The sequence below is a fragment of the Oncorhynchus mykiss genome, chromosome 10 (assembly GCF_013265735.2).
Source record: "Oncorhynchus mykiss isolate Arlee chromosome 10, USDA_OmykA_1.1, whole genome shotgun sequence".
Classification (NCBI taxonomy): Eukaryota; Metazoa; Chordata; class Actinopteri; order Salmoniformes; family Salmonidae; genus Oncorhynchus; species Oncorhynchus mykiss.
Genome location: NC_048574.1, coordinates 7,098,168 through 7,117,675, shown reverse-complemented (window position 1 = coordinate 7,117,675; position 19,508 = coordinate 7,098,168). Strand labels below are relative to the sequence as shown.

The window sequence follows — 19,508 nt, the reverse complement described above, 5'->3', positions numbered from 1 at the left end:
GTGCTGTGGGGGTTTACTGCCAGGGCCCAGGTCTGGCAGTACTGCTCTAGCAGGTCCAGGTTCTGTTGTAGGCCATGTGCTGTGGGGGTTTACTGCCAGGGCGCAGGTCTGGCAGTACTGCTCTAGCAGGTCCAGGCTCTGCTGTAGGCCATGTGCTGTGGGTGACAGCAGGCATAGGTAATCTGCGAAGAGTAGGCATTTAACTTCTGAATTGTGGAGACTAACACCAGAGGCTGAGGATTTTTCTAGAATAGTGGCCAATTCCTTAATGTAAATTGAAGAGTGCAGGGCTCAGATTGCAACCCTGGCGAAGGCCCCTGCGTCTGGTTAAAGTATTATGTTATTTTCTTGCCAATTTGAATGCTGCACGTATTGTCAGTGTACATTGATTTCATTATGTCATATGTTTTACCCCCTACACCACTTTCAATAACTTTGTAGAACAGTCCTGCATGCCAAATAGAATCAAATGCTTTTTGGAAGTCGATAAAGCAAGTGTATATTTTGGTATTATAGTTCAGCTTTTCTTAGCAGTAGGTGGAAGAACAAAGAACGTGCAGATGGGTACACAGGACACTGTTCACGTACGCCCAGCAAGACTAGAGAGGGATCAGGGAAGCCGATGTACAGACAATATAAACATTGTATTTTTCTCCCTGTCAGCTGGGCTCTGCCTGTAGCCCGACTGTTGCTACATGCAGGTGGACTGATCTTCCCCTAATGAGATAGAACCTGGTATCATTGGAGCAGATTCATCCCTAGTCCACTACAACAGTTCACATGTAGGTCTAGGTAATCAGTCACCATGGTTACTACAGCACATAGACAGACCTGTGGTCAGACTAGGTCATCAGTCACCATGGTTACTACATTATATAGACAGACAGCCCTGTCTGTGGTCAGACTAGGTCATCAGTCACCATGGTTACTACATTATATAGACAGACAGCCCTGTGGTCAGACTAGGTATTCAGTCACCATGGTTACTACATTATATAGACAGACAGCTCTGTGGTCAGACTAGGTAATCAGTCACCATGGTTACTACATTATATAGACAGACAGCCCTGTGGTCAGACTAGGTCATCAGTCACCATGGTTACTACATTATATAGACAGACAGCTCTGTGGTCAGACTAGGTCATCAGTCACCATGGTTACTACATTATATAGACAGACAGCTCTGTGGTCAGACTAGGTCATCAGTCACCATGGTTACTACATTATATAGACAGACCTGTGCTCAGACTAGGTAATCAGTCACCATGGTCACTACATTATATAGACAGACAGCCCTGTGGTCAGACTAGGTAATCAGTCACCATGGTTACTACATTATATAGACAGACAGCCCTGTGGTCAGACTAGGTAATCAGTCACCATGGTTACTACATCACGTAGACAGACAGCTCTGTGTTGCTGCTGTTATTGTATAAGCACATCCAGAGATTATTTTTGTAAGAGTTAGCGAGGGAAGGGGGTGTTCTGTGTTTCTGTTTTCTTTCCTGCTTTCCCCTCTTCCTCTCTCCTCTCCCCCTCTCCCTCCTTTCCTCTCTTCCCCCACTTCGCCCTCTTCCTCCTTTCCTCTCTTACCCCTCTTCGTTCTTTCTCCTCTTCCCCTCTCCTCTCTCCCCCCTTTCTCCTCTTCCCCCTCTCCTCTCCCTCCTTTCCTCTCTTCCAACACTTCGCCCTCTTCCTTCTTTCCTCTCTTCCCCTCTCCTCTCTCCCCCTTTCTCCTCTTCCCCTCTCCTCTCTCCCCCTTTCCTCTCTTCCCCCTCTCCTCTCCCTCCTTTCATCTCTTCCCTCTCTTCCCCCCTTCCTCCTCTCCCCTCTTCCCCCTGTTCCTCCTTTCCTCTCTTACCCCTCTTCCTTCTTCCCCCCCTCCACCTCCTCTCCCCCCCTCCTCCTCCTCTCCCCCCTCTTCCTCCTTTCCTCTCTTCCCCCTCTTCGCCCTCTTCCTCCTTTCCTCTCTTACCCCTCTTCCTTCCTCTCCCCCCCTCCTCCTCTTCCCCCTCTCCCCTCTTCCTCCTTTCCGTCTCTTCCTCTCTTCCCGGGGATCATAGACATACGCACGTTTCTATCTGAAGCAGCTTAGGCCCCACTGGCTCAGGCTCAGGGCATTAGCTTGATTACCTCTCTTAAGTCCACGCCCGGGCCACGCCATTACACAGCAGAGAGGGGGAGGGGGGGGGTGAGCCCGGACCACGCCATTACACAGCAGAGAGGGGGGGGGGGGGGGGGGGGTGAGCTCTACCACGCCATTACACAGCAGAGAGGGGGGGGTGAGCTCTACCACGCCATTACACAGCAGAGAGGGGGGGGGTGAGCTCTACCACGCCATTACACCGCAGAGAGGGGGGGGGGGTGAGCCCGGACCACGCCATTACACAGCAGAGAGGGGGGGGGGGGGGGGGGGTGAGCTCTACCACGCCATTACACAGCAGAGGGGGGGGGGGGGGGGGGGGGGGGGGAGTGAGCTCTACCACGCCATTACACAGCAGAGAGGGGGGGGGGGTGAGTTCTACCACGCCATTACACAGCAGAGGGGGGGGGGGGAGTGAGCTCTACCACGCCATTACACAGCAGAGGGGGGGGGTGAGCTCTACCACGCCATTACACAGCAGAGGGGGGGCGAGCTCTACCACGCCATTACACAGCAGAGAGGGGGGGGGTGAGCTCTACCACGCCATTACACAGCAGAGAGAGGGGGGGTGAGCTCTAACACGCCATTACACAGCAGAGAGAGGGGGGGTGAGCTCTACCACGCCATTACACAGCAGAGGGGGGGCGAGCTCTACCACGCCATTACACAGCAGAGAGAGGGGGGGGGGGTGAGCTCTACCACGCCATTACACAGCAGAGAGGGGGGGGTGAGCTCTACCACTCCATTACACAGCAGAGAGGGGGGGGGGGGGGGCGAGCTCTACCACGCCATTACACAGCAGAGAGAGGGGGGGTGAGCTCTACCACGCCATTACACAGCAGAGAGGGGGGGGGTGAGCTCTACCTCTCCATTACACAGCAGAGAGGGGGGGGGGTGCTCTACCACACCATTACACAGCAGAGAGGGGGGGGGGGGGTGCTCTACCACACCATTACACAGCAGAGAGGGGGGGGGGGGGTGCTCTACCCTCTGTATCAAGTCTAATTGCATTTGTCACATGCTTTGTAAACGAGGTGCAGACTGTGGAATTATTATTTACTTTTTCAACAATGCAGAGTTAGATAAGAAAAAAAACAAATTGAGATTGTGATACAAGGAATGCACAGTGAATAACAATAAAACATTTTTAAAAATGACATGGCTATATACAGGGAGTCGGGTATGAGTTGATTGAGGTAGCTACTACATTTGGTAGGGTTATAGGTAGGTTATAGGTAGGGTTATAGGTAGGGTTATATGGAGGGTTATAGGTAGGGTTATATTATAGGTAGGGTTATAGGGAGGGTTATATTATAGGGTTAGGGTTAGGGTTATATTATAGGTAGGGTTATATTATAGGTAGGGTTATAGGGAGGGTTATATGTAGGGTTATATTATAGGTAGGGTTAGATGGAGGGTTATAAGTAGGGTTATATTATAGGTAGGGTTATATGGAGGGTTATATGTAGGGTTATATTATAGGTAGGGTTATAGGGAGGGTTATAGGGAGGGTTATATGTAGGGTTATATTATAGGTAGGGTTATATGGAGGGTTATAAGTAGGGTTATATTATAGGTAGGGTTATATGGAGGGTTATAAGTAGGGTTATATTATAGGTAGGGTTATATGGAGGGTTATAAGTAGGGTTATATTATAGGTAGGGTTATAGGTAGGGTTATATTATAGGTAGGATTATATTATAGGTAGGGTTATATTATAGGTAGGGTTATAGGTAGGGTTATATTATAGGTAGGGTTATAAGTAGGGTTATATTATAGGTAGGGTTATAAGTAGGGTTATATTATAGGTAGGTAAATAGGTAGGGTTATATTATAGGTAGGGTTATATTATAGGTAGGGTTATATTATAGGTAGGGTTATAGGTAGGGTTATATTATTGGTAGGGTTATAAGTAGGGTTATATTATAGGTAGGGTTATAAGTAGGGTTATATTATAGGTAGGGTTATAAGTAGGGTTATATTATAGGTAGGTTTATAGGTAGGGTTATATTACAGGTAGGGTTATATTATAGGTAGGGTTATATTATAGGTAGGGTTATAAGTAGGGTTATATTATAGGTAGGGTTATAAGTAGGGTTATATTATAGGTAGGGTTATAAGTAGGGTTATATTATAGGTAGGGTTATAAGTAGGGTTATATTATAGGTAGGGTTATAAGTAGGGTTATATTATAGGTAGGGTTATAAGTAGGGTTATATTATAGGTAGGGTTATATTATAGGTAGGGTTATATTATAGGTAGGGTTATATTATAGGTAGGGTTATAGGGAGGGTTATAGGTAGGGTTATAGGTAGGGTTATAGGGAGGGTTATAGGGAGGGTTATAGGGAGGGTTAAAGGGAGGGTTAAAGGGAGGGTTATAGGTAGGGTTATAGGTCGGGTGGTAGGGTTATAGGGAGGGTTATAGGTAGGGTTATAGGTAGGGTTATATTAGATGTAGGGTTATATTATAGGTAGGGTTATAGGTAGGGTTATATTATATGTAGGGTTATATTATAGGTAGGGTTATAGGTAGGGTTATAGGTAGGGTTATAGGTAGGGTTATAGGGAGGGTTATAGGTAGGGTTATAGGGAGGGTTATAGGGAGGGTTATAGGTAGGGTTATAGGGAGGGTTATAGGGAGGGTTATAGGTAGGGTTATAGGGAGGGTTATAGGTAGGGTTATATGGAGGGTTATAGGGAGGGTTATAGGGAGGGTTATAGGGAGGGTTATAGGGAGGGTTATAGGTAGGGTTATAGGGAGGGTTATAGGTAGGGTTATATGGAGGGTTATAGGGAGGGTTATAGGGAGGGTTATAGGGAGGGTTATAGGGAGGGTTATAGGTAGGGTTAAAGGGAGGGTTATAGGTAGGGTTATAGGTCGGGTGGTAGGGTTATAGGTAGGGTTATAGGTAGGATTATAGGGAGGGTTATATGGAGGGTTATAGGGAGGGTTATAGGTAGGGTTATAGGGAGGGTTATAGGGAGGGTTATAGGGAGGGTTATAGGGAGGGTTATAGGGAGGGTTATAGGTAGGGTTATAGGGAGGGTTATAGGTAGGGTTATATGGAGGGTTATAGGGAGGGTTATAGGGAGGGTTATAGGTAGGGTTAAAGGGAGGGTTATAGGTAGGGTTATAGGTCGGGTGGTAGGGTTATAGGTAGGGTTAAAGGTAGGGTTATAGGGAGGGTTATAGGGAGGGTTATAGGTCGGGTGGTAGGGTTATAGGTAGGGTTATAGGTCGGGTTATAGGGAGGGTTATAGGGAGGGTATAGGGAGGGTTATAGGTAGGGTTATATGTAGGGTTATAGGGAGGGTTATAGGGAGGGTTATAGGTAGGGTTATAGGGAGGGTTATAGGTAGGGTTAAAGGGAGGGTTATAGGTAGGGTTATAGGTCGGGTGGTAGGGTTATAGGTAGGGTTATAGGTAGGGTTATAGGGAGGGTTATATGGAGGGTTATAGGGAGGGTTATAGGTAGGGTTAAAGGGAGGGTTATAGGTAGGGTTATAGGGAGGGTTATAGGTAGGGTTATAGGTAGGGTTATAGGTAGGGTTATATGGAGGGTTATAGGGAGGGTTATAGGGAGGGTTATAGGGAGGGTTATAGGGAGGGTTATAGGGAGGGTTATAGGTAGGGTTATATGGAGGGTTATAGGGAGGGTTATAGGGAGGGTTATAGGTAGGGTTAAAGGGAGGGTTATAGGTAGGGTTATAGGTCGGGTGGTAGGGTTATAGGTAGGGTTATAGGTAGGGTTATAGGGAGGGTTATAGGGAGGGTTATAGGTAGGGTTATATGTAGGGTTATAGGGAGGGTTATAGGGAGGGTTATAGGTAGGGTTTTAGGTAGGGTTATAGGGAGGGTTATAGGGAGGGTTATAGGGAGGGTTATAGGTAGGGTTATAGGGAGGGTTATAGGGAGGGTTATAGGGAGGGTTATAGGGAGGGTTATAGGTAGGGTTAAAGGGAGGGTTATAGGTAGGGTTATAGGTCGGGTGGTAGGGTTATAGGTAGGGTTATAGGGAGGGTTATAGGTAGGGTTATAGGTAGGGTTATATTAGATGTAGGGTTATATTATAGGTAGGGTTATAGGTAGGGTTATATTATATGTAGGGTTATATTATAGGTAGGGTTATATTATAGGTAGGGTTGTATTATAGGTAGGGTTATAAGTAGGGTTATATTATAGGTAGGGTTATAAGTAGGGTTATATTATATGTAGGGTTATATTATAGGTAGGGTTATGTTATATGTAGGGTTATAGGGAGGGTTATAGGGAGGGTTATATTATAGGTAGGGTTATATTATAGGTAGGGTTATATTATAGGTAGGGTTATATTATAGGTAGGTTTAAATTAGATGTAGGGTTATATTATAGGTAGGGTTATAGGTAGGGTTATATTATATGTAGGGTTATATTATAGGTAGGGTTATATTATAGGTAGGGTTATATTATAGGTAGGGTTATAAGTAGGGTTATATTATAGGTAGGGTTATATTATAGGTAGGGTTATATTATAGGTAGGGTTATATTATAGGTAGGGTTATAGGTAGGGTTATAGGGAGGGTTATAGGTAGGGTTATAGGTAGAGTTATAGGGAGGGTTATAGGTAGGGTGGTAGGGTTATAGGGAGGGTTATAGGGAGGGTGGTAGGGTTATAGGTAGGGTTAAAGGGAGGGTTATAGGTAGTGTTATAGGGAGGGTTATAGGTAGGGTTATAGGGAGGGTTATAGGTAGGGTGGTAGGGTTATAGGGAGGGTTATAGGGAGGGTGGTAGGGTTATATGGAGGGTTATAGGGAGGGTTATAGGTAGGGTTATAGGTAGGGTTATAAGTAGGGTGGTAGGTAGGGTGGTAGGTATGTAGGGTTATAGGTAGGGTTATAGGTAGGGTTATAGGGAGGGTTAAAGTGACGCGGCAACAGAAAAGTTTATAGACGGTAGCAGCAGCAGGTAGACATTTGATTAGCTCTTTAGCAATCTTGTGTAAGAGTCTTATGGCGTGGTGGTAGAAGCTGTTCCGTGTCCTGTTGGTTCCAGACTTGGTGCATCGGTACTGCTTGCGATGCGGGTAGGAGAGAGAACAGTCTATGTCTGGAGTATTAGAACATGTTTAGGGACTTCCTCTGACACCGCCTGGTATAAAGGTCCTGGATGGCAGGGTGCTTGTCCCCAGTGATGTCCTGGAGCTGTACCAGGTGGTGATGCAGCCAGTCAAGAGGCTCTCTACGGTGCAGAGGCTCTCTACGGTGCAGCTGAATCATTTTTGGAGGATCTGAGGGCCCGTGACAAATCTCTATTTTTTTTTTTTTGCCTCCTGAGGGGGAAGAGGTGCCGTCGTGCCCTCTTCACAACTGTGTGGGTGTGTGTGGACCATGTGATAGTGATGTGGACACAAGAAACTTGAAGGCTTTCGACCCGCTCCACTACACTGTGGGACTGTGGAAGTGTGTGCGTGTGTGTGCGTCTGACCAGGCAAAACCAAGGGCCTATATTACCTTTTGAAATAATTTGGTCCTTTGCCCCACAATGCTTGTAGGCTAACTGTTGCTCCAAATAATGTGAGTTCTGTTTGTGTGTTTGCGTGCAGAGAGCATGGATCATTCATGGCCTATAGGAGACAATGAGGTGCGTATCTTTGTGGCTCTGTTCCCCTACGACCCGGTCAACATGTCTCCCAACCCCGACGCTGCTGAGGAAGAACTGCCCTTCAGAGAGGGACAAATCATCAAGGTATGGAACCTGCCAGAATAATCAGTGATATTCCTGCCACTATGTTAGACACTCATCCGTTCTGTCAATAATTATTGGTTGTGGCCTCCTGAGTGGCACATCGCAGTGCTTGAGGCGTCATTACAGACCCGGGTTCAATCCCAGGCTGTGTCGCAGCCGGCCGAGAGCGGAAACCCATGAGGCGGCGCACAATTGGCCCATCGTCGGCCGGGTTAGGGGAATGTCCTTGTTCCATTGCACTCTAGCGCCTCCTTGTGGCTGGCTGGGCGCATGCAAGCTGACCTCGGTTGCCTGCTTTACGGTGTTTCGTCCTACACATTGGCACAGCTGGCTTCCGGGTTAAGCGAGCAGTGTGTCAAGAAGCAGAGCGGCTTGGTAGGGTCGTGTTTCGGAGGATGCGTGGATCTCGACCTTTGCCTCGCCCAAGTCCGTATGGGAGTTGCAGCGATGGGACAAGGCGGTAACTACCAATTGGATATCACGAAATTGGGGAGAAAAAAGGGTGAAAAGTACAAAAATATGTTTAAAAAATAAAAAAGAATAGTGATTGGTAGTGGAAGTCGAAACGTTTCTCCATGTTATCTCTCTTCTATTAAGGAGGTGGTCAGACAATAACACAACCTAACAGTCGCCATCTTGTTTCGTTTTCCCCCCCATCCTCCAGATCTACGGAGACAAAGACTTGGATGGATTCTACCGCGGCGAGTCGAGCGGTCGTCATGGTTACGTGCCATGTAACATGGTGTCAGAGATTCAGGTGGAGGACGAGGAGACCAGAGAGACACTCCTGCAGCAGGGCTTCCTGTCTACCGCAACAAACATGGAGAAGATAGGTAGGCATAGCTGTCAGTCATAACACCGTCCAATCAGCAAATGGTTTTACAGCTGTCAATCATATCAACATCCAATGCCAACTGGGTTCATCCCACAAGTGCCTATTAAACAGGGCCTGATCCAAGTAACACGTCGTCCATGTAACCAATCAATGAATCAGTCAAGTACGTTGTATTTGTATAGTGCTTTCTGTTTGCTGTCAGCTCTATGGTTTTGTCTTGATGTTGTCAGCCTGAACGCATCACCGTAGAATGTCTACGAACTGAGGTCTTTCAACAGGTGTGGGTATGTTCTTTGTGGTGTTGGTTTCACAAAATCCCCATTTTTCCGTTGAGTGGACAGTGAAACAACGTGATAACAGAAGTCCTGTATGACGTGTAGCGTGATGGATGACGGATGTTATGACATTCAGAACTGCCAACACATGTTTATGTTTTACTCCTCTCCTTCTAGTCTTCATTTTCTTAAATATATATATAGATATAGATATATAGATATATATAGCGATATAGATATATATAGCGATATAGATATATAGATATAGATATATAGATATATAGATATATATATATAGATATAGATATATAGATATATACAGTGCCTTGCGAAAGTATTCGGCCCCCTTGAACTTTGCGACCTTTTGCCACATTTCAGGCTTCAAACATAAAGATATAAAACTGTATTTTCTGTGAAGAATCAACAACAAGTGGGACACAATCATGAAGTGGAACGACATTTATTGGATATTTCAAACTTTTTTAACAAATCAAAAACCGAAAAATTGGGCGTGCAAAATTATTCAGCCCCCTTACTTTGTAGCGCCACCTTTTGCTGCGATTACAGCTGTAAGTCGCTTGGGGTATGTCTCTATCAGTTTTGCACATCGAGAGACTGAAATGTTTTCCCATTCCTCCTTGCAAAACAGCTCGAGCTCAGTGAGGTTGGATGGAGAGCATTTGTGAACAGCAGTTTTCAGTTCTTTCCACAGATTCTCGATTGGATTCAGGTCTGGACTTTGACTTGGCCATTCTAACACCTGGATATGTTTATTTTTGAACCATTCCATTGTAGATTTTGCTTTATGTTTTGGATCATTGTCTTGTTGGAAGACAAATCTCTGTCCCAGTCTCAGGTCTTTTGCAGACTCCATCAGGTTTTCTTCCAGAATGGTCCTGTATTTGGCTCCATCCATCTTCCAATCAATTTTAACCATCTTCCCTGTCCCTGCTGAAGAAAAGCAGGCCCAAACCATGATGCTGCCACCACCATGTTTGACAGTGGGGATGGTGTGTTCAGCTGTGTTGCTTTTGTTGCCAAAAAGTTCAATTTTGGTTTCATCTGACCAGAGCACCTTCTTCCACATGTTTGGTGTGTCTCCCAGGTGGCTTGTGGCAAACTTTAAACAACACTTTTTATGGATATCTTTAAGAAATGGCTTTCTTCTTGCCACTCTTCCATAAAGGCCAGATTTGTGCAATATACGACTGATTGTTGTCCTATGGACAGAGTCTCCCACCTCAGCTGTAGATCTCTGCAGTTCATCCAGAGTGATCATGGGCCTCTTGGCTGCATCTCTGATCAGTCTTCTCCTTGTATGAGTTGAAAGTTTAGAGGGACGGCCAGGTCTTGGTAGATTTGCAGTGGTCTGATACTCCTTCCATTTCAATATTATCGCTTGCACAGTGCTCCTTGGGATGTTTAAAGCTTGGGAAATATTTTTGTATCCAAATCCGGCTTTAAACTTCTTCACAACAGTATCTCGGACCTGCCTGGTGTGTTCCTTGTTCTTCATGATGCTCTCTGCGCTTTTAACGGACCTCTGAGACTATCACAGTGCAGGTGCATTTATACGGAGACTTGATTACACACAGGTGGATTGTATTTATCATCATTAGTCATTTAGGTCAACATTGGATCATTCAGAGATCCTCACTGAACTTCTGAAGAGAGTGTGCTGCACTGAAAGTAAAGGGGCTGAATAATTTTGCACGCCCAATTTTTCAGTTTTTGATTTGTTAAAAAAGTTTGAAATATCCAATAAATGTCGTTCCACTTCATGATTGTGTCCCACTTGTTGTTGATCCTTCACAAAAAAATACAGTTTTATATCTTTATGTTTGAAGCCTGAAATGTGGCAAAAGGTCGCAAAGTTCAAGGGGGCCGAATACTTTCGCAAGGCACTGTATATAGATACAGTATATAGATATATAGATGTACAGTACCAGTAAAATGTTTGGACACACCTACTGTGTTTTCTACATTGTAGAATAATAGTGAAGACATCAAAACTATGAAATAACACATGGAATCATGTAGTAACCAAAAAAGTGTTAAACAAATCAAAATCTATTCTATATTTTAGATTCTTCAATGTAGTCACCCTTTGCTTTGGTGACAGCGATGTACACGTTTCTCCAACAGTGGAGGGATTCCCACATATGCTGAGCACTTGTTGGCTACTTTTCCTTCACTCTGCGGTCCAACTCATCCCAAAACATCTCAATTGGGTTGTGGTCGGGTGATTGTGGAGCCCAGGTCATCTGATGCAGCACTCCATCACTCTCCTTCTTGGTGAAATAGCCCTTACACAGCCTGGTGGTGTGGTGGGTCATTGTCCTGTTGAAAAACAAATGCTAGTCCCACTAAGCGCAAACCAGATGGGATGGCGTATCGCTGCAGAATGCTGTGGTAGCCATGCTGGTTAAGTGTGATTCTAATCAAATCACTGACAGTGTTACCAGCAAAGCACCATCACACCTCCTCCTCCATGATTCACGGGTGGGAACCACACATGCCGAGATCATCCACTCACCTACTGTGCTTCTTTCACAAAGACACTGCATTTGAAACAAAAAAAAATCAAATTTGGACCAATCAGACCAAAGGACAGATTTCCATTGTCTGTGTTTTCTTGGCCCAAACAAGTCTCTTATTCTTATTGGTGTCCTTTAGTAGCGGTTTCTTTGCAGCAATTCGACCATGGAGGCCTGATTCTTCCAGTCTCCTCTGAACAGATGATTTTTTATTTTTATTTCACGTCAGTTCAGGGTTAGAGGTCGACCAATTATCATTTTTCAACACCGATACCGATTAATTGGCCGATATGACTGACCTACCTGGTTAAATAAATATATAAAATACTGACAATTACAACAATACTGAATGAACACTTATTATTTTTTCACCTTTATTTAACCAGGTAGGCTAGTTGAGAACAAGTTCTCATTTACAGCTGCGACCTGGTCAAGATAAAGCAAAGCAGTGCGACAAAAACAACAACACAGAGTTACACATAAACAAACGTACAGTCAATAACACAATAGAAAAGTGTAGAAGAGTAGGGATAATAGTAGGGTAATAAATAGGCCATATAGGCAAAATAATTACAATTTAGCATTAACACTGGAGTGCTAGATGTGCAGATGATGATGTGCAAGTAGAGATACTGGGGTGAACAGTTGATGTTGAGATGTGTCTGTTACTTAAACTCTGAAGTATTTATTTGGGCTGCAATTTCTGAGGCTGGTAACTCTAATGAACTTATCCTCTGCAGCAGAGGTAACTCTGGGTCTTCCTTTCCTGTGGCGGTCCTCATGAGAGCCAGTTTCATCGCACTTGGAGAAACTTTAAAAGTTCTTCAAATGTTCCGTATTGACTGACCTTCATGTCCTAAAGTAATGATGGACTGTAATTTTTCTTTCCTTATTTGAGCTGTTCTTGCCATAATATGGCTATTCTGTATACTACCCCTACCTTGTCACAACACAACTGATTGACTCAAACGCATTAAGAAGGAAAGTCATTCCACAAATTAACTTTTAACAAGGAACACCTGTTAATTGAAATTCATTCCAGGTGACTGCCTGAAGCTGGTTGAGAGAATTCCAAGAGTGTGCAAATCTGTCATCAAGGCAAAGGGGTGGCTACTTTGAAGAATCTCAAATATATATATATATTTTTTTTTGTTGGAGGAATTCCTCAGAAGTGAAAGAACAACAGCTGCGTCTTGGTTAATGGAAAACACATTTAACTCATGATCTCTTTGCTGTTCATGAGTTCTCACTTTAACATATATATTATTTTTATTTCACCTTTTATTTAACCAGGTAGGCCAGTTGAGAACAAGTTCTCATTTACAATTGCGACCTGGCCAAGATAAAGCAAAGCAGTTCGACACATACAACGACACAGAGTTACACATGGAGTAAAACAAACATACAGTCAATAATAAAGTATAAACAAGTCTATATACGATGTGAGCAAATGAGGTGAGATGGGAGGTAAAGCCAAAAAAAAGGCCATGGTGGCGAAGTAAATAGAATATAGCAAGTAAAACACTGGAATGGTAGTTTTGAAGTGGAAGAATGTGCAAAGTAGAAATAAAAATAATGGGGTGCAAAGGAGCAAAATAAATAAATTAAATACAGTAGGGAAAGAGGTAGTTGTTTGGGCTAAATTTTAGGTGGGTTATGTACAGGTGCAGTAATCTGTGAGCTGCTCTGACAGTTGGTGCTTAAAGCTAGTGAGGGAGATAAGTGTTTCCAGTTTCAGAGATTTTTGTAGTTCGTTACAGTCATTGGCAGCAGAGAACTGGAAGGAGAGGCGGCCAAAGAAAGAATTGGTTTTGGGGGTGAAATGACTCATGTCCTGAGTAAGATTTGTGCTGTTTGATTAAATGAAAAAGTAAACCAAAGAAATCTCACTCCTATGAGCTGCTTTGTATGCTTTCATGGTTCGTCTTTAATTGCACTTGGATGTTTGTTTTCCAACTGTTTTAGGATAACCATCCTAGCTTGAGCTTATGGGTTGTTCGTCGACTCCATGTCATGTGACTCATTTCAAAGAATTGCCAGAAGCATAAGTTAGTGGGATAAGCTGTTGGGGGGGGGGGGGGGGGGGGGGCTAATTGCTATGGACCCAAACATGTGCACAAACACACACACACAAAAACACACACACACACACAGCATTAACCACCCAGCCAACTAGAGAAAGCTGACAAAACAATGGCTCTATTTCATGCTTCTATTTCCCCCCCAAAAAGGATCTCTTCGGATGGTTTAACCCTTTCACTTCCACTTCCTGTGTTCTGTTCGCTGGTTATTTACTATTGGTTGGTTTATAAAATGGCTTTTTTACAGGCTTCAAACTCATTCTGTCTCTTGTCTGGTCTGCTTCTTCATGGTTCTGGCGTCTCCGTCTGTCTGTCTGTCTGTGTTTTTTCTTTTTGGTTTCAAATTTGGTTTTCCGTTTTTTTTTTTTATTCCATAAAGGCACTCGCTCACATGCACAGCTTCCGCGTCGCCCTGTCCCACCGCCGAAACCGAGACGATCCAAGAAAGGTGTGTCTCGCTGTCGCTGCTGATTGGCTGTCTCTCTCTCTCTCCTTTCTCCTTCCCTCTTTCCCACTCCTCCTTTGATTCCTCTCTATCACTATGATCAGAGGGGATCTGTGGATTCACACTGTTCAATATCCAAAACATTATCATGAACTGTGGATTCACACTGTTCAATATCCAAAACATTATCATGATCTATGGATTCACAGTATTCAATATTATAACATTATCACTATAATGATCTGTGGATTCACATTATTCAATATATAAAACATCATTTATAATGAACTGTGGATTCACAGTATTCAATATTATAACATTATCACTATAATGATCTGTGGATTCACAGTTTTCAATATTATAACATTATCACTATAATGATCTGTGGATTCACAGTATTCAACATCAACATTATAATGATCTGTGGATTCGCAGTATTCAATATTATAACATTATCACTATAATGATCTGTGGATTCACAGTATTCAATATTCTAACATTATCACTATAATGATCTGTGGATTCACAGTATTCAATATCCAAAACATTATAATGATCTGTGGATTCGCAGTATTCAATATTATAACATTATCACTATAATGATCTGTGGATTCACACTATTCAATATCCAAAACATTATAATGATCTGTGGATTCACAGTATTCAATATTATAACATTATCACTATAATGATCTGTGGATTCACACTTCAACATCAACATTATAATGATCTGTGGATTCACAGTATTCAATATTATAACATTATCACTATAATGATCTGTGGATTCACAGTATTCAATATTATAACATTATCACTATAATGATCTGTGGATTCACAGTATTCAATATTATAACATTATCACTATAATGATCTGTGGATTCACAGTATTCAATATTATAACATTATCACTATAATGATCTGTGGATTCACAGTATTCAATATTATAACATTATAATGATCTTCCTTAGACTAAGGAAGTATGAGGCCTAAAACTTAGATTGATGCAGTTCCTGGTTATAGCGTTTGAATATACAAATTGCCCTAGTTTCAGTGCAGTTCCCCCTTCCTTCAGCATCCCCTCTGATCTCCTCATGTCTGTCTCCTGTGTGACTGTATAATATAAGATCTGGCCTCGGGCTGCTCTCTCTAGGGTTGGCTTGGGTTTCTACATTTAGTTTGTTTGTACTACTGAGTGTGTCCGAACCAGGAGGACCAGGGTGAAATGCTCCATTTAACCTGCTCCTCTGTCCCCACCCAACCTCACTCCCATACCCATCTGCTCTTCCAGTGGAGGCTGCTGCGCTGTGGGAAGATAGCTTAGACTCCTCCAGTCAAGGTTTGTAACATATCCGTTAGTCTCTCTCTCTCTCTCTCTGTCTCTCTGACTCTCTCTCTGTCTCTCTCTCTGTCTCTCTCTCTGTCTCTGTCTCTGTCTCTGTCTCTGTCTCTGTCTCTGTCTCTGTCTCTCTCTCTCTCTCTCTCTCTCTCTCTCTCTCTCTCTCTCTCTCTCTCTCTCTCTCTCTCTCTCTCTCTCTCTCTCTCTCTCTCTCTCTCTGTCTCTGTCTCTGTCTCTCTCTGTCTCTGTCTCTCTTTCTCTCTGCCCCCCCCCCCCCCCCCCCCCCCCGCCTGCCTGCTCTAGTGTCCACTGGAAACCTGCATGTATTAGAAAAGATACGCATGACATCGTCTGGCTCTCTAGACGTTACAAATCTAAATCTAATCTAAATCAAATCTAATTTTATTTGTCACATACACATGGTTAGCAGATGTTAATGCGAGTGTAGCGAAATGCTTGTGCTTCTAGTTCCGACAATGCAGTAATAACCAACAAGTAATCTAACTAACAATTCCAAAACTACTGTCTTATACACAGTGTAAGGGAATAAAGAATATGTACATAAGGATATATGAATGAGTGATGGTACAGAGCAGCATAGGCAGGATACAGTAGATGGTATCGAGTACAGTATATACATACGAGATGAGTATGTAAACAAAGTGGCATAGTTAAAGTGGCTAGTGACACATGTATTACATAAGGATACAGTCGATGATATAGAGTACAGTATATACGTATGCAAATGAGATGAATAATGTAGGGTAAGTAACATTATATAAGGTAGCATTGTTTAAAGTGGCTAGTGATATATTTACATCATTTCCCATCAATTCCCATTATTAAAGTGGCTGGAGTTGAGTCAGTGTCAGTGTCAGTGTGTTGGCAGCAGCCACTCAATGTTAGTGGTGGCTGTTTAACAGTCTGATGGCCTTGAGATAGAAGCTGTTTTTCAGTCTCTCGGTCCCAGCTTTGATGCACCTGTACTGACCTCGCCTTCTGGATGATAGCGGGGTGAACAGGCAGTGGCTCGGGTGGTTGATGTCCTTGATGATCTTTATGGCCTTCCTGTAACATCGGGTGGTGTAGGTGTCCTGGAGGGCAGGTAGTTTGCCCCCGGTGATGCGTTGTGCAGACCTCACTACCCTCTGGAGAGCCTTACGGTTGTGGGCGGAGCAGTTGCCGTACCAGGCGGTGATACAGCCCGCCAGGATGCTCTCGATTGTGCATCTGTAGAAGTTTGTGAGTGCTTTTGGTGACAAACCGAATTTCTTCAGCCTCCTGAGGTTGAAGTGGCGCTGCTGCGCCTTCTTCACGATGCTGTCTGTGTGAGTGGACCAATTCAGTTTGTCTGTGATGTGTATGCCGAGGAACTTAAAACTTGCTACCCTCTCCACTACTGTTCCATCAATGTGGATAGGGGGGTGTTCCCTCTGCTGTTTCCTGAAGTCCACAATCATCTCCTTAGTTTTGTTGACGTTGAGTGTGAGGTTATTTTCCTGACACCACACTCCGAGGGCCCTCACCTCCTCCCTGTAGGCCGTCTCGTCGTTGTTGGTAATCAAGCCTACCACTGTTGTGTCGTCCGCAAACTTGATGATTGAGTTGGAGGCGTGCGTGGCCACGCAGTCGTGGGTGAACAGGGAGTACAGGAGAGGGCTCAGAAAGCACCCTTGTGGGGCCCCAGTGTTGAGGATCAGCGGGGTGGAGATGTTGTTGCCTACCCTCACCACCTGGGGGCGGCCCGTCAGGAAGTCCAGTACCCAGTTACACAGGGCGGGGTCGAGACCCAGGGTTTCGAGCTTGATGACGAGCTTGGAGGGTACTATGGTGTTGAATGCCGAGCTGTAGTCGATGAACAGCATTCTCACATAGGTATTCCTCTTGTCCAGATGGGTTAGGGCAGTGTGCATTGTGGTTGAGATTGCATCGTCTGTGGACCTATTTGGGCGGTAAGCAAATTGGAGTGGGTCTAGGGTGTCGGGTAGGGTGGAGGTGATATGGTCCTTGACTAGTTTCTCAAAGCACTTCATGATGACGGAAGTGAGTGCTACGGGGCGGTAGTCGTTTAGCTCAGTTACCTTAGCTTTCTTGGGAACAGGAACAATGGTGGCCCTCTTGAAGCATGTGGGAACAGCAGACTGGTATAGGGATTGATTGAATATGTCCGTAAACACACCGGCCAGCTGGTCTGCGCATGCTCTGAGGGCGCGGCTGGGGATGCCGTCTGGGCCTGCAGCCTTGCGAGGGTTAACACGTTTAAATGTCTTACTCACCTCGGCTGCAGTGAAGGAGAGTCCGCATGTTTTCGTTGCAGGCCGTGTCAGTGGCACTGTATTGTCCTCAAAGCGGGCAAAAAAGTTATTTAGTCTGCCTGGGAGCAGGACATCCTGGTCCGTGACTGGGCTGGATTTCTTCTTGTAGTCCGTGATTGACTGTAGACCCTGCCACATGCCTCTTGTGTCTGAGCCGTTGAATTGAGATTCTACTTTGTCTCTGTACTGACGCTTAGCTTGTTTGATATCCTTGCGGAGGGAATAGCTGCACTGTTTGTATTCGGTCATGTTACCAGTCACCTTGCCCTGATTAAAAGCAGTGGTTCGCGCTTTCAGTTTCACGCGAATGCTGCCATCAATCCACGGTTTCTGGTTAGGGAATGTTTTAATCGTTGCTATGGGAACGACATCTTCAACGCACGTTCTAATGAACTCGCACACCGAATCAGCGTATTCGTCAATATTGTTATCTGACGCAATACGAAACATGTCCCAGTCCACGTGATGGAAGCAGTCTTGGAGTGAGGAGTCAGCTTGGTCGGACCAGCGTTGGACAGACCTCAGCGTGGGAGCCTCTTGTTTTAGTTTCTGTCTGTAGGCAGGGATCAACAAAATGGAGTCGTGGTCAGCTTTTCCGAAAGGAGGGCGGGGCAGGGCCTTATATGCGTCGCGGAAGTTAGAGTAACAATGATCCAAGGTTTTTCCACCCCTGGTTGCGCAATCGATTTGCTGATCACATTTAGGGAGTCTTGTTTTCAGATTAGCTTTGTTAAAATCCCCAGCTACAATGAATGCAGCCTCCGGATAAATGGATTCCAGTTTGCAAAGAGTCAAATAAAGTTCGTTCAGAGCCATCGATGTGTCTGCTTGGGGGGGGATAAATACGGCTGTGATTATAATCGAAGAGAATTCTCTTGGTAGATAATGCGGTCTACATTTGATTGTGAGGAATTCTAAATCAGGTGAACAGAAGGATTTGAGTTCCTGTATGTTTCTTTCATCACACCATGTCTCGTTAGCCATAAGGCATAGGCCCCCGCCCCTCTTCTTACCAGAAAGATGTTTGTTTCTGTCGGCGCGATGCGTGGAGAAACCCGCTGGCTGCACCGCCTCCGATAGCGTCTCTCCAGTGAGCCATGTTTCCGTGAAGCAAAGAACGTTACAGTCTCTGATGTCCCTCTGGAATGCTACCCTTGCTCGGATTTCATCAACCTTGTTGTCAAGAGACTGGACATTGGCGAGAAGAATGCTAGGGAGTGGTGCACGATGTGCCCGTCTCCGGAGTCTGACCAGAAGACCGCCTCGTTTCCCTCTTTTTCGGAGTGTTTTTTTTGGGTCGCTGCATGGGATCCATTCCGTTGTCCTGGGTGAAAGGCAGAACACAGGATCCGCGTCGCGAAAAACATATTCTTGGTCGTACTGATGGTGAGTTGACGCTGATCTTATATTCAGTAGTTCTTCTCGACTGTATGTAATGAAACCTAAGATGACCTGGTGTACTAATGTAAGAAATAACACGTACGTACGACGTTTCTCTAACTTCTCAAGTCTCCACTGGAAACCTGCATGTGTTATACTAGATACCCATGACATCATCAACATGCGACCTCTCTAAATCGGTCTCTGACTTGCTGCGTCATTCTAACCTCATCCTGCTACCACCAAGGACTGTCTGCTTGCCTGTTGATAACAGTGCTGGTGATGACGATGTCCTCTTCCTCCTGATGTTGTGTCATGTAATGTTCTAAGGGACATCATCATCATCACGTGAACTCTCAAGTCTCTTCTTGTTTTGAACTGACAGTTATAGTGACACTCAAACACACACACACACACACACACACACACACAC

At 44.6% G+C, this 19,508-nt stretch overlaps 1 protein-coding gene across 3 annotated transcripts in view; it reads left to right on the top strand.

The window, feature by feature from the left end:
* LOC110533297 (peripheral-type benzodiazepine receptor-associated protein 1) overlaps positions 1-19,508 on the top strand; it is a 227,660-nt gene that overhangs the window by 190,575 nt on the left and 17,577 nt on the right. For 2 of the 3 annotated variants that reach the window (XM_036989597.1, XM_036989599.1), the window contains exons 23-26: positions 7,729-7,871; positions 8,536-8,704; positions 13,979-14,047; positions 15,333-15,380. In XM_036989597.1, the coding sequence (XP_036845492.1) occupies positions 7,729-7,871; positions 8,536-8,704; positions 13,979-14,047; positions 15,333-15,380 (429 nt within the window). The remainder of the gene's footprint in view (positions 1-7,728; positions 7,872-8,535; positions 8,705-13,978; positions 14,048-15,332; positions 15,381-19,508) is intronic. The other variant, XM_036989598.1, reaches the window with a different exon arrangement.